Source organism: Phytophthora infestans, genomic scaffold (genome assembly GCF_000142945.1).
Source record: "Phytophthora infestans T30-4 supercont1.11 genomic scaffold, whole genome shotgun sequence".
NCBI lineage: Eukaryota > Oomycota > Peronosporomycetes > Peronosporales > Peronosporaceae > Phytophthora > Phytophthora infestans.
The window spans coordinates 812,513-826,470 of NW_003303748.1; the positions used below are offsets into that span (position 1 = coordinate 812,513).

Here is a 13,958-nt window from a genome sequence, read left to right on the forward strand (position 1 = left end):
GCTGACATTATTGTGATGGCGATCGATATTCTGATAAATATTTGTTTTAGAAATTTGCATCGCATCAAAAGGCCTTACGTGACAAAGGAAGTATTTGACACTCTTAACAGTTTCTTAGGTGACCAGGCGGATACAATTTCCTTCCGTTCAGCTTTCGTTGCTCAGCGTCGCTCCGACATAAAGAGCGCCACACTACCAGCGGACCAGCGAATACTACCATCTGGTACTCCAGATGGAGTCTATCGGTGGGTCTCTGAATGATACTTGACAGCTCGTACTGCTACTCGTGAGTTGACCGACGAGTTCCGTATGCTCGCGACTGTTCTGGAGAGCACACCGAACGTTACGCTCGCGTATGCGATCCAAGGACTCTCTGGCGACTAATCCTCGGTCGAATCGGCATCGGCTCAAGAGAGAGTGTTTGCAACGAAGAGAAGGACTTCAAGAACAAGAATGGCTTCCATGGCAAGTTTCTACCGCAAGAAGCTAGGGCACAAGGCGTTCGAGTGCCGGAAAATGATGGGCGACGAGGAACGAGAATAAGTGACGCATGATCAAGCGTCCGATTTCGCGCACATGGCTGCAAGTGCGATGACTAAGGCTCAATGGCTCGTCAACTCAGGTGCATGCGTGCACCTGACCAGCGTCCGGGACAAGGTTGTGTCCATGAAGGACCTGCAGACGCCAGTCCGTATCGCGATAGCGCATGACACGACAAACGACGCAGTTACAACTGGCATCGTCAGGTTGAAGCTGATGGACGGGACGTCTTTCACGCTACGGGGGTTTCTGTACACCCCTGAAGTTGAAGGAAGCCTCATCTCAGTATATACGCTGGCCGAGAAGAACGTCGTCACGCAGTTCAGCAAGGACAAATGTGTTTTTCGCTGTGGTGACGTAACGATTATGAAGGCCTGGCGTTATGGAAACGTCTTCAAGCTGAAGACAATGGGGGACGAGCTGTACCATGGGTTGTAGTACACGCACGCCCGGGCCACATCCCGTACAGACGCTACAAGCGGCTTTTGACCATGGCAGAAGGAGTGGCTCGCGTTGAGGTTTGAGTCAAAGGTGACGAAGTCTGCGAAGGCTGATGCATGGGGAAGATGAGTGCCGACGACTTCCCTCGACACCCGGACAATCTTGTGAAGAGTGCCGATGTGCTGGATTGGGTGCATACGGACGTGATGGGTCGATTGGGGGGGCGTTACCTGTTGAAAACCAAGGACGTTGGCTTCACGTTCGACGGCCACCAAGGAACGGAGCTCGCCGCATCCTCCGATGCAGATTGGGCGGACAACCGCGACGACAGACGCTCCGTAAGTGGCGTAATGCACATGATGTGTGGTATTCTAGTAGTATAGCGATCCAGCTTTCAGAGGACCGTCGCACTGCGTTCGACTGAGACCGAGTACATGGCGCTCAGTGGAGGCATTAAGGAGGTCGTATGGATGCGCCTTCTGCTCAAGGACATTGGCTCGCAACAAGCCGAAATATCAGTGATCTACGAGGACAACCAAAGAGCTATGGCATTGGCGAAGAACACTGGCTATCAAGCTCGCATCAAGCATATCGACATTCGCTACAATTTTTATGCGCGAGATAGCTGCGAACGGCGAAGTTGAGCCGAAGTACATTGACAACATCGGGACCACATTCGAGACATGGAATTGAGTGGGGGTGTTGTGGTAGCACATTGCTGTCTACTGCGCTAGGCACCTATCGCGAGGCACGTGCCGAATGCGTGCTACACTTGAAGTGGCAGAAGCGGTGCGCCCTGATTGGCAAATCAATTGGCATCCTGGACGTGATTGGGCATCAACTTCAATTCGGTCTATCACGGGATCTGCAACAAGAAGACCATCTTGAAATGTGGCGTGTACCCTGTATACAATTGTGTCCTCTGCATACAGGCGTGTCCGCTGCATATACGAATAGTATGGATCCAGTATACAGGTGTGTCTGTTGCGTATACTAGTTTGGATACGCAGACTGGCCATGGTAGGAAGTACTAGGGGGCGCATGTATGATTATGAAAGAAGTGTTAGGAATTCTAGCTCAATCAATCTCATCTTCAAATTTCCATTCATTGACTCACATCGACTGCAAGCCTCGTTTGCACAGTCCTCCACTCTCAATTCTCGGTTTGGAGCGCGTTGCAAAGCGTGCTTCGAGGTGCCTGTGAAAACGTTAGCTGTGCCATTCATCTGGCAGCTTGCTAATGCTTTAAGATGAGCGTAGATAAGCGATGGAAAATTGTGGATGGAGGCACCGATTTCGACCGGCTGCCAGAAGATATAAAGGCGCTTGGTCAAATGCTGATCGCGAACCGCCATATTGCATACCTTGAGTTTTTTTGCTCACAGACCATCGCAAAATATGACAGTCCGTTGAAGAAACAGCATCTCGAGCCTATTGCTCGAAGAGTGGTATCAAGCAAAACCACTGCGCTGAACATTGCACCGCTCCCTCAGCGTACTCACAATAGCGACGTGTTGCTGTGCGAAGCTGACACTGATTGTAATGACACAATGCAATTGTCACCATCAATTCAATGATATTTCTTAAGTAAAGAGCCCCACCCACGATCGCAGCATTTAAAAGTTCATCGCACATTTAAAACCTTTTAAACTGATCCAGGAAAAATCCCTTTTACTTCTATATATTACCTGCTCAGTTTTATATTTTACGGAGCGAAACCTGCAGCAATTTAAAAACCTACGTCACTATTGCTAAAAAGCAGTTTGAATTTGCTCACTATACCTTTTTAAGCTGCTAAAGAAAATTTTATATTTTCTCTTCTTTCACCTGATCAATATTACAATTTGCGTTGCATGTCTGTAAAAAACCTGTAGAAAACAAAGCATCTGTAGTATTTGAAAGAAATGAATAATATAAGAGAGCTTCATTTGAGATTTGTAGTGGAACAGTACAGAAGTCCCTCTCAATAAGCGTTGGAGGCTGTCTGATAAATTAGCATAGGAGGATCACAGTGATCTTGTGATTTGTCAAACGTACCTTCAATCTATGTGATCCGATATAAAGGGAATACGAGGTACAAGCAACGCTGATTGAGGAGAACTTCTGTACCTAATTTTTCTGTGGACCACATATATTTCATCTTGAAATAATCCCTATTGGACTGAACATACTATTCACGTCGCACTACCAGAAATATAGCTCTACAATACGCTCCATCGCTAACTTATCTGCTCAAACGTCTCGCTTGCAAAAAAACGGCTTTTTATTTGCGTAGAAAAGAGCTAAACCTTATGGGATATCCATTTTAATACCACTAGCATATTAGGCCCTGTTTAAATCCACCGCGAATTTTATCACGAACTCCCGACAGTTTGCAAAATCGTCTTGCTCGGCGATAATAGCATTTTGACGCGTTTGGCACCGCACGACAAAAATCGCTAAGACCAAAAGATCATGATTGTTGCCTTCTTTGCAATCCAGTGGTTCCAAACGAGCGGTGACCTTGCGACTCCCCATGAGTGGAGACTCGGTTGCTCAGCTAGAAGATGCGTCTGACGAAGATGAAGGCGTCGTCCGGGTATTAGCTCTTGTCGCCGGATACTATGGGCACACGTACTTCGACAAGCAGCCTTTCCACAACTCTATCCTGACGGGATCTGATTGGGTAGCTGAGCGCATCGAAGGAAACCCGACACGCATGTTTCGAAGCTACCGCATGAAGTAGCCCGTGTTCAGGCGCTTTTGCACTGCTCTTGGCAGCGCGGATCGACAGACGCCCTGGTACCGCGTCAGTGTAGAGGAGAAGCCAGCAATCTTTCTTTACAGCATTGCAAAGAGCGCCTCAAGCTGCGATCTTCAAGAGTGCTTTCAGCATAGCGGAGAAACAATTCATCGGTGCGCCTTCAAGTTGTGGTTACGTATGTGTTTTTAACTAATTCAATGATATAATCTAAGCAGGCGTTTTTACCGTGTTCTTGATGCTGTCTGTAACAGGTCAAGCACGTATCTCGTCCAACCAGTCACCCCACCACAGCTCCTACAAAACGATCCAAAAAAAGCTGGTCAGTTCGATCAATGCCGCCTCGCCTTTGATGGCACGCACATTCCTGCCTACGTACCGAGCGAGAGTACGAAGCCATTTCGTGATAGGACCGGAAAGCTTTGTCAGAACGTGTTCGCTGCGTGTACGTTCGACATGCAGTTCGTCTACGTGCTGTCAGGTTGGTAAGGTACGTTTAGTATTTTCATATTTTACACTTGACGCATGAGCTAATATACTCTTACAGGTTCTGTAGCAGATTCAACGGTGCTTGCCGACGCAAGGCGAAAGGGATTTAAGACCCCACCGGGCTTGGGTTTTGCTGGATATGGTCTAGCCACAAAGGTTATGACTCCATATCTTGGTGTTCGTTATCATTTGAAGGAGTAGGGACAAACAGACGAAAGGAAAGTCTAATATCTCTCTAGAATCTGCTAAAATGCTAGCGCTATATTGTACAGGTCTCAAATTATAAGTAATTGTATAATCTACGACAAGCGCAAGCTCGCAATGTCATCGAAAGGGTTTTTGACGTGTTGAAGCTGAGATTTCCTATCTTGATGCAAGCTCCTGAGTATTCAGTAGAAATACAGGCAAAAACTGTACGAGCATGCTGTGTGCTTCACAATATAATGATTTTATCAGGCTGCAGGAGGATTTACCTGATGATCCAGATGACGTGCTGGAAGAAGAAGCTTCTGACAATGAGCGCCAGATGCCTACGACCTTGAGAGAAATTCCACTGGAAATTATCGGCGAGCGAGTAATCTTCGTGATCTACTAGCAAAGAACATGTGGGATTCGTATGTAGCTTTTCATCATTAACTAGTTAGCATGCACCAATGAACTCGTGCTTTTGACGTCAAGCTCTTACTTAGCATCTTGAAGTTGCTTATTCAGCCATGCATACCGGGCTGGTCCGGCCTCCAATTTTAAAAAAATCCTATTGATTTTATTTCGTCGAGCATCACGTCAAAAGCACGAACGAGATATTCCGTTTGGAGGTCGTTGGCATAGTTCTTCTGCAGATATTTAATGGCTCTCTGTGATGATGACAGAGATCTTATCCTAGTAGCTCTATAACGCATTTCCGTGCAACCTCACCAACCTCACTAATTGCTTTAGCAATTTGTATAATGTATACTATACTAATTGCTAAAGCAATTAGTATACCGCCGCTATCGCAGTGCCTTTTCTTGGTAGTTGTACCGCTTCCTGCCATGTAGGTAACAGCGATTTTTGGTAGCTGAAATTAATCGGCTTGATCGGAGCTTGAAGCTTCGTCGAGAGCTGCAGGCTCAGAAGATGTTGGTGTTTGCGTTAGTTGCGGAGCAGATAGACCTGTAACAAAGTCCCCTGGGAAGGGATTTTCAGAAGCTAATGCATAGTCTCCAGGGCACGGCTCTTTAGAGGTTAGTGCATACTCTCCCGTAGCGCATGTTCTCTTAAAAAAGTCACGAAGGTCGTCAAACAATAGCATGGCTTTCCTACGGTAATCGACAACTTTTGCATAGCTCTATTCACAGTAGAACATTAGGATAAGGCAGTTTGTCAATGCTTGTAGTGAGCAATAGCTGTACCCTCACGTAATCATTCCAAACGGAGTCATGCACTAGCACGATATGACGTTCATTATCCCAGCCAAAATCCGACGCGTCCAGCATTGCCTTGATCGCCGTATTGATGCCTTTCAGCTGTAGTAAAACGCAAATGTCTTGGTTAGAGCCTGCTAAATAAATGCTGTGAGCGCTGTACGTACCGCTGTCAGTCTGGATTTGATCTGCTGCCTCGACAGCATCGTCTGGAAACGGGCGTTGAACGCAGCGAGTGTTTCGGCCCACGCTTCCTTCTTGAAGCCGCTTTCAGTTCTCTTCCCTGCTTGCGCTTACTGCATCATGATCTCTACCAGGAAGGCATCCTTCGCACTGTCCCAAGACGCGCGCTCCTGGTCTTCAGACCCCATGTTTGGCGCCCCATCACCAGGGAAAATCGCGATAAAAGTTTCTAGTCAGAGTAGAAACTTTAAAATCGCGATCAATTGCCTAAGTCACGGATTTTTGTGCAGTGTTTGGAAACACCATGCTTGCACCAAAATTGCAATTTCCAGATTGCAATTCGAAAATTAAGATCGCGAACATGTTTGGAATCGCTATTTTTCAAGAATTCACGATCAGCCGAAAATCGCAATTTAGGGCCCTAAATCGTGATTTAGTTTTCAAACACACACACCGCCTTAGACTCTAGCTTACACATAAAATACTCTACTGACATGTTACCGTAGTACTTCTACTATTGTAGACATTTATTGTTTTACAAGCCACGATGTATTTCGGTATTAAAGTCCTCATGTTTAGTCACATTTACACTGCTCGATCGTAATACGTATGAGCTTGGGTAAGCTAAAAGACATCTTATCATCATTCTGACCACTAGATATCATTAAAGCCTTCACGTTTAGTCACACCTATCGATTCATAAACCATTCGAACGTAATATGTATCATCAGCGGTCCATTCAGTCGTACAGACTGTTGCACTTTATCAGTTTGAAACATCACTTTATCATTTTGACCACACCTGATTCAGGCAGCTGGATCCGAGATTAGTAACTCTTCTTATTACTGTAAACACCTATTTACCATCTGTTTCATCCACCTAAAGCGAGTTTCTTTAAAATTGTGCTTGTTCTGGCGATGTTTCAAGATACTTTGGTAACAAACTATTGAACCCCTTACTCAATGTGGCTCAAAAAATAGTGAGCTATTATTGTACATACCGACAACACAGCCTACGCACGATAAAGGCATCCACCCTATCCACGTGACAAATTCCCGTTTACATGCTCCTTTGATCGCTCGTAATCAATAACGCGCGTAAGCTCCCAGATGGAATTCAGGTTTCCAGCTTCTTCGACTGCTAGTTTTAAATTTGCTCCGTTAACCCTTTAAGACCTGAGGTCGTCTTAGAGTCCCTCCAAAAAATTTGACCAATAAGATTACCGTATATCGCAATTTATACTAATGACTTATGGTCATTTACTATAGTGGTATCATTCTGGTCGAGTTAGAGTCCCAAATTGGGACTCTTGGAAAATAAATAGACAGGGCACGACAGAAGGGACTGGCAAACGTTCTATAATATGAACAGGCTCTTAGAGCCGGTTCACTACGTAGATGGAGATGGAGATGGATTTACGATCAGTTTTTTTTTTATACTTGATTGGCCGAAATTTTGAACTTACAACCACACAGCTGGAGAGTTTCACCCTGCGTCCTTCTCCACCTCTGTGAGGTCGAGACAGCTGGAGACGACTAAATACCGTTTTCAAACTGTTTCTGTGCAATGGATGATGAAGAAACTATTATAGTTGCTACGCGTGCTGCTGTCGCGCAGACGGCTACTTTGCTCGCCTCCACTTGTGAGCGTGCGCCCCCAGGACCCAAGAAACAAATTCTCACTGTGACCGTTTTGGACTTCGAGCCTATGCTTTTGTCATGGAGCTACGACAGTTAGCTTGAAACAAACCTTCGATGTTCCAAGAAAACCTTTTTACGCGTCGCCAACTTCCTACAATGTCAGGGGGTTCGATTCGCTGCGGCGAAATCGAAGCAGCACTCCTTTAACAAAAAGGTCGCTGCTGCGCTTTACTTCATGGGTTCGACCGGAGGATACAGGGAGGTTGGAGGGGCAATGGTATGTCTAGGAGCTACGTTTCAGAAATTACTGCAGAAGTTGTTCGAGTTCTAAGGGCTGCAGCTCCCCAAGTTGTGGCATTTCCACGGGACCAAGGCGGTTAAGATGCAATCGAGTCCGAATTTGCGGCGCGACATGGGTATCCTGGTGTCGTAGGTGCAATTGATGGATCTCTAATTGAAGTCGAGCGTCCCTACGAGTTTGATGGTTTTTATTGCCGCAAGTGCTATCCGGCGTTGAATGTGCAAGCGATCGTCACCAGTGATAATGTTTTCTTGAGTGCTGAAGTTCGTCCTGGCTCCTGGTCGGATCGAAATTGCTGGCAGTATAGCAAAATTGGTCGAACGGTATACAGTACGATACCACCAGGAACTCATTTTATTGGTGACGCTGGATACGCACTACTGCCTGGACTTATAGTACCGTACAGTGATCGGGAAGAGGGTGGAGAGCTGTCACCCAGACAGAGACAATTTAACTTTTTGCACTCAAGTACTCGCATGGCTGTAGAGAGCACCTTTGGAATTTGGAAAGGTCGTTTCAGAATGTTGCTAGGCCCAATGAGTCAGGAAACACCTCATCGAGCAGCAGAATTTGTCGTTGCAACCATGACTCTGCATAATTGATGATCCACCTCCGAGACACCACTGAGATTCCTTTGTTTGTCGAAGACAATAACAATATTGCTGAGGCCGACATTTATGATGGAGAACAAAGTAGAAATCAACGCCATATAGGAATTTCTAAACGTAATGCAATTGCCAGTCAAATTTGCCGTTAGCAATGAAAGTGGTAGCGATTTAGTCCGCGCAAGTCTAACTGTTGTTGCAGGCCGCGTTGTTGGCGACGCTGGCCCCAATGAGATCCATGAGGCTTTTAAGTGCTTGGGTCTGTGCCTGCACAGTCTCACTTAATTCTCGAATAGAGCTTAGAAGCTCACGGCTATGATTGTCACCTCCCTGCGTCCTTGACACCTTGAACGCCTCCGCAATGCTGTGGAGACCCTCGCCAATAGCTTTCATTCCTTCAGCAGTTTCGGTTTTGTCTCGTGTGCGTTTACCAGCATGCTGTCTCCACCCACCGCTACTCGGGCTTTCATCAATCACCGCGTCATCGGTTTCGGTTAAATACCGACCTACCGAGATTTCTGGGGCGTCACTTGAAAAGAACGGGTCTGCGTCCATGCCGTAGTGGTCGGTCCACACGTCGCACATCGTCTCATAGCACATTGGTTCCTTTAACTGCTTCTCCGTAGCATTTCCAGTATCCAGCAATGCTACTCGATACGCTGTATACTATTTGTGCATGTGCTTTAACTACGTATCATGCATTCAAAGCTCAGTTAATAAAACGGCTTTAACCTAATATTTAAGAATAGCCGTACCTTTGACTTACACTGCCCTGTGTTCACCTGAAGACCTCCCAGGCGGAACGTCTCCGCAGCAACCAAACTCCAGGCAGCCGCAAGCTGTTTCGAGCTTCTGGTGCCCTGAAAACGATGCTTCATCGCAACAAAGCGTACACGCAAAAGCGTTTCAGACGCCTTTAATGTCCATGCAAATGCCAACGGCGTGTTCGAGTCAGGTTTCTTTCCATGCCGGCCACGGGGTGCTGGAGGTGGAGCTGCTGTCACAAGCCCCAAGGTGGTAGGTGGTGAAGAAGGCGTTGGCATCGTCAGTGAAGATGTAGAATCACGAGAGATAGGAACAAAGCTAGACGCTCCGTCATTGCCATCGCCGACAAGCTCCTGGCTATCACCTGATATCATAGAGGGGAAAACTACTTTGTCCGCAGCTGGTCCGAATGTAGACGCCAGAGGGGATAGCTCGTCGGTGCTACTGTTGTCAACTGGAGGATGTAGTCCTCCATCTTCACGAGCGGCAGCGCATGTGCGGCGAGCTGGCAAAACAGACAGAGCTTCTTATTCTCAAATGAAGTAGCCCCTGAAGACGCTTCCTAAGCTGCAAGGTGCTTAGCGTACACGTAGGAATGCGTGTTTTCGAGGTTATACTAAAATATAATACTCTGCACTTAATAGTTTCTGCAAGTTACAATGACTATAGCAACTACAACTCTTTTGTTGCAGAAATATTAATAAATTATCTGAGAGTGAGGTAACTAACTGAGCTGCCAAATCGTAGTACATGTACAACAGAAGCTGGCTGTAAGATGAAAACGCCGTAAATAAACATTGTCACTTGATCCATAAAGATAAATAGATAGTTTTGGATTGAATAAAATGAACTCATATGTGTTACTGCTGTAAACCATTGTTTTCTAAGAGCTGTTAAGACAGCAAAATCCGATACTACTTAACTGGCGGACGTGTCGTCGACAGAGGCGTAGGATACAATTTTAAAAGGAGGGGCAAGACAACAACAAAACACGAGAGGTGTGAAATAAAGTTGGTTAAGTAGACCCCATAAAGAAACATCAGTAAACTTGGAGCCTAAATGACGTCCAATAATCCTGGAATCATCGGTAAATTATCAAATAGAAAGCACTACCGTCAACAGCAGCAGCAGCAAGGCGTCTTGCGACATAATATCCAAATGCTGTTCACTTCTTCGCCATGTTGAAAACGAGCAGGTGGGCTTCGGTTCATCAGCCTAGCAGCTCTGCTGGTGAAACCTTGATTTTCAGCCCCCGTTCAGCAATGCTACATTCTGTAGTACATGTAGTAAGAACGGAAGTGGTTGTGAGTACCCAATTTTGGTAATAGACAGCTAAAACAAAAGCTCGTACCCGGTGTGGTACCCCATATTAGTTGGTAACAAGCTTCTCGCCGCCGGTCTTACGACCAGTGAGCTTAGTATGTTGGTTCAAGAACCTCTAACAAATCGACAATCGGGTGCGACTCGTGCCTTGTAGAAAGCGCAAGCCACGTCCTCTAAGCTACCTAGCAGGTTAAGCAGTGGTATCACCAAGTCTGCCTGCGCGTAAATGCTCGTCACTTTATCTGTAGCTTTATCCCAGCCAAACGTTACCGACCCTTGCATGACGATCTTCTTAGTCATCATTTTAGCTGCTACGGGGGTCCACACCCCACCTTTAGCCCCACCGACGTCATCGCTGTTAAGGTGAGGGAATGCGCGGCGAAGCGTGTTGTCTGTGATGGTTACAGAGGTAATTGTTCCAGCTACCAATATATCAGAAGTTGGTGTCTTCAAGCCCTTGAGTTCCAAACGACATCGTCAAAGTAGTAGGCGAAGAATCGCCAGTTGTCCAGTTGCGCTTCAGGACCATACGTTGCACCATCAATGACATTAGCGGCCATCGTACCGTGTAGAAACTTGGATGCCATCTTGTACAGCGTTCCAGGTGACGACATGTAGTAGTTCAACAAACGAAAGTACTCGGAAGCCAACGCCCAATTCGTTGGAGTTGATGGAGCGAGAACAGTATCGGTGTTCTTCCTTTCTAGGCCTTTGATCTCCGCTTTCAGTTTATTGATCTGATCCTCAATTCCAGTTTCGACTTGCATCTGCCTCTGTCGGTAGCGTGCCTGGTTGATACAACAGCGCTCTCAGTGACGGATCTTCTTCTTTAAAGCTTCAGTCACGATCGCCTGTTGTAACTCCGTTCTGATATGGTGGTCGGCCCCTTGGATACTTTCAGTAATGCTCTGTACCGTCTTTAGATCGGACGAAATGCATGAAATTCGTCGTCGCCCCGAAGTTAAATCAGTTTGCCCGATAAGTTGGGCGACGATGACGAGAACACAGTTTTCTTGAACGTCGCAGCTGACACCTTAGCGGGACTTTCATGGGAGCCCTTGAACATAGTTTTTTGTATAGCTCGTGGCGGTGCGTCTGACGTCTGGGCTTCTGTTGGCAGGAGTGTGCAACGTTGGCACTGTTCCCAATGCGACTAGACGTTCTGTCACGGGCATTCCAGTTCGGACGCTGCATGACAGCTCCAATCACGGCGTCGCTTAGTGCCGAGCTATTAGGCGGAAAGAGAGCGTACGAACTCATCCTGCAACAAAAGCGGTTGGCGAATAGTGAGACCCTGTAACGCTCTGCGATAGTTGTTGGAAATTAGAGACTGTCAGACTCAGAAGCCAAGAATCTGGGGGTCTTACGCGCTTAACGGGTTACGAACTATGGGAAGAGTAGGTAAACGGGATCTATCACGTGGATAGGGTGAATGCCTTTATCGCGCATAGACTGTGCTGTCAGTATGTTCTGATACACATATGGCCTACGGTATGCCCTAAGTACAAAGTGTTGTCGATGTGTACTGTACTAATTCATAGACGCTTGTATGCCTACTCGTGGAGATAGGCGGGCCTTCTTGAAGGGTTCAATGGTTAGTGTGCGACCTTCATATCCGTAGCGACCGAGATACACTACCAAATTAAGCACTGATCGGGAAACTCAGTCGTTTTGCATCGATGGCTCTGCACGATTTAAATGGGTTAAGCTGATGGTAAAATAGGAGCGCTAAGGTGCATTAAGTGGCTGATTGTGGCTGCTCCACAGGTGTGGCCTGAATTATAAAGAGACTATTATAATAATAAAGTGGGACGACTTAGTTCGAATAGTGTACGATGGGATAGGTGTGACTAAACGTGAGCACTTTAATAGTGTCTAGTGTAGCCAGAATGAGAATGCGATGCACCCAAGCTCAACAGCTGTATATACTGTACTGTACGTATTACGATCGCATAGTGTAGAATGGATTGATGTGACTAAACGTGAGCGCTATTCCGGAATATTGGTGTCAAGTGTCACCCCCTCCGTGCTGGCAGTCGTATGATTAGGATAAGTCAAACTCAGAAAAGCACCCCCATCACTGCTGTCGGGGCGCTTGTCCTTGGACTGGTGTAGACACTTGAGGAGCAGTCGTTCCAAGAGTCTTCAGAGACGCCTTCAAAGGACAGTCCGAAAGCAAGTGACCAGGTTCGTCACACAAGAAGCACTTACGACCGTTCCTCGGCGGGTTGTTCCGATAACCGTTCGTAGGAGGATGTTCACACTCGACGCTGATATGACCCACAGCCTTACAGTTGGTGCAAGTCGCCTTACCTTGGCGACAGTTGAGCCGGTTACATCCAAGAACGTGACACCTACCACACACAATCTGACCGTCTTGAGTGTACAAGTCCGGGCCTTGACGAATGCCACGGAGCGGGGTATCGCGGCAGGTTGAGCCTGAGGTATCGGAACACTCTGAGCAGGGGGAGAGTAAGCAGCTGCCACATTCATGGCAGGAGCCGGGTAAGCAGCAGCTAGAGGACGTTCCAGCAACTGTTGCTGCTGTTGCTGCTGCTGCACTAGCAAATTCTGGGTCTGTTGCATCATGTTCATCATCCGTTCCAAAGCAGCGTTCTCGGTGCGAATCGTCGAAGTGTTCTCGAGCTCCTCGTCGTTGTCGGAAGGGAGATGAAAGTTCTTGAACAGTTACTGTGTTACAGCACCACGGATAGAGTCAATCATACTCCCGTCGGGAGCAGCTCTCCACTGCTTGTTTTGTAGTCCCGATAGGAAGTACTGGTAGCGTATTTGCTCGTCGTAACACTGAGCGTCGTCACACAAGCCCGAGATCATGTCGCCCCACACTTCGGCGGACTTTCCTCGCGGACGCTTAGTGTTCTGGAGCTTCTCGATCAGCTGCAACGGAGTCTGGCAGACAAAATGGTTATGGAACCGGGTTCGGAGAGTGTCAAAAGAGTTGATACGAGAGTACGTCCACCAATCCTCACCAGTCTTGCCCTTCGGGCACTCGCGGAAAGCACTTAGACGAATGGATTCCTTTAGACCCACAGTAGCACGCTCAAAAGAGTCTCAGAACGTCTTCGCCTTCTCGACCGACGATCCACCAGAGTAGAACGGCTGAATCATGCGGATAGCGTTCCGGATGTTAGTAGGCATCCCAAAAGGCACCACAGCAGTCGACGGCGCGGGATGACTGTACCCCGAGGCGTAGTTACTGCCATAACTTCCGTTAGGGACGCTCCATGGAGCTCTTCCAAGGTTCGCCGACGAGTAACCAGGCACAGCGGTCCCATATCCTCCAGACGGACCAACTCCAGCAGCAGAGGGTTGAACAGTTGGACCGAATCCACTTGTCGTCGGGGGAGTGTTTACCGGCCCCGGACCTTGGCTAGGCGTAACGGTCGCGAAAGAGATGGCAGGCGCCCCTTGCGCTGGAACGCCTGGAGACACTTGGAACGCTTGAGTTACCACCGGGGGAAACCCCACGCCTACTCCACTGCTAGGAGCCAGGGCGTTCCAGCGAGC

At 47.4% G+C, this 13,958-nt stretch overlaps 1 protein-coding gene across 1 annotated transcript; it reads right to left on the minus strand.

Annotated features, from left to right (window-relative positions):
- Positions 1 to 5,341: 5,341 nt before the first annotated feature.
- PITG_07447 (uncharacterized protein) lies at positions 5,342 to 5,984 on the minus strand (the record flags this gene model as incomplete). The annotated part of the gene is made up of 4 exons (XM_002904423.1): positions 5,342 to 5,362; positions 5,602 to 5,715; positions 5,781 to 5,880; positions 5,911 to 5,984. 4 exons carry the CDS (start codon positions 5,982 to 5,984, stop codon positions 5,342 to 5,344), a joined length of 309 nt encoding a protein of 102 aa, XP_002904469.1.
- Between the last annotated feature and the right edge of the window lie 7,974 nt (positions 5,985 to 13,958).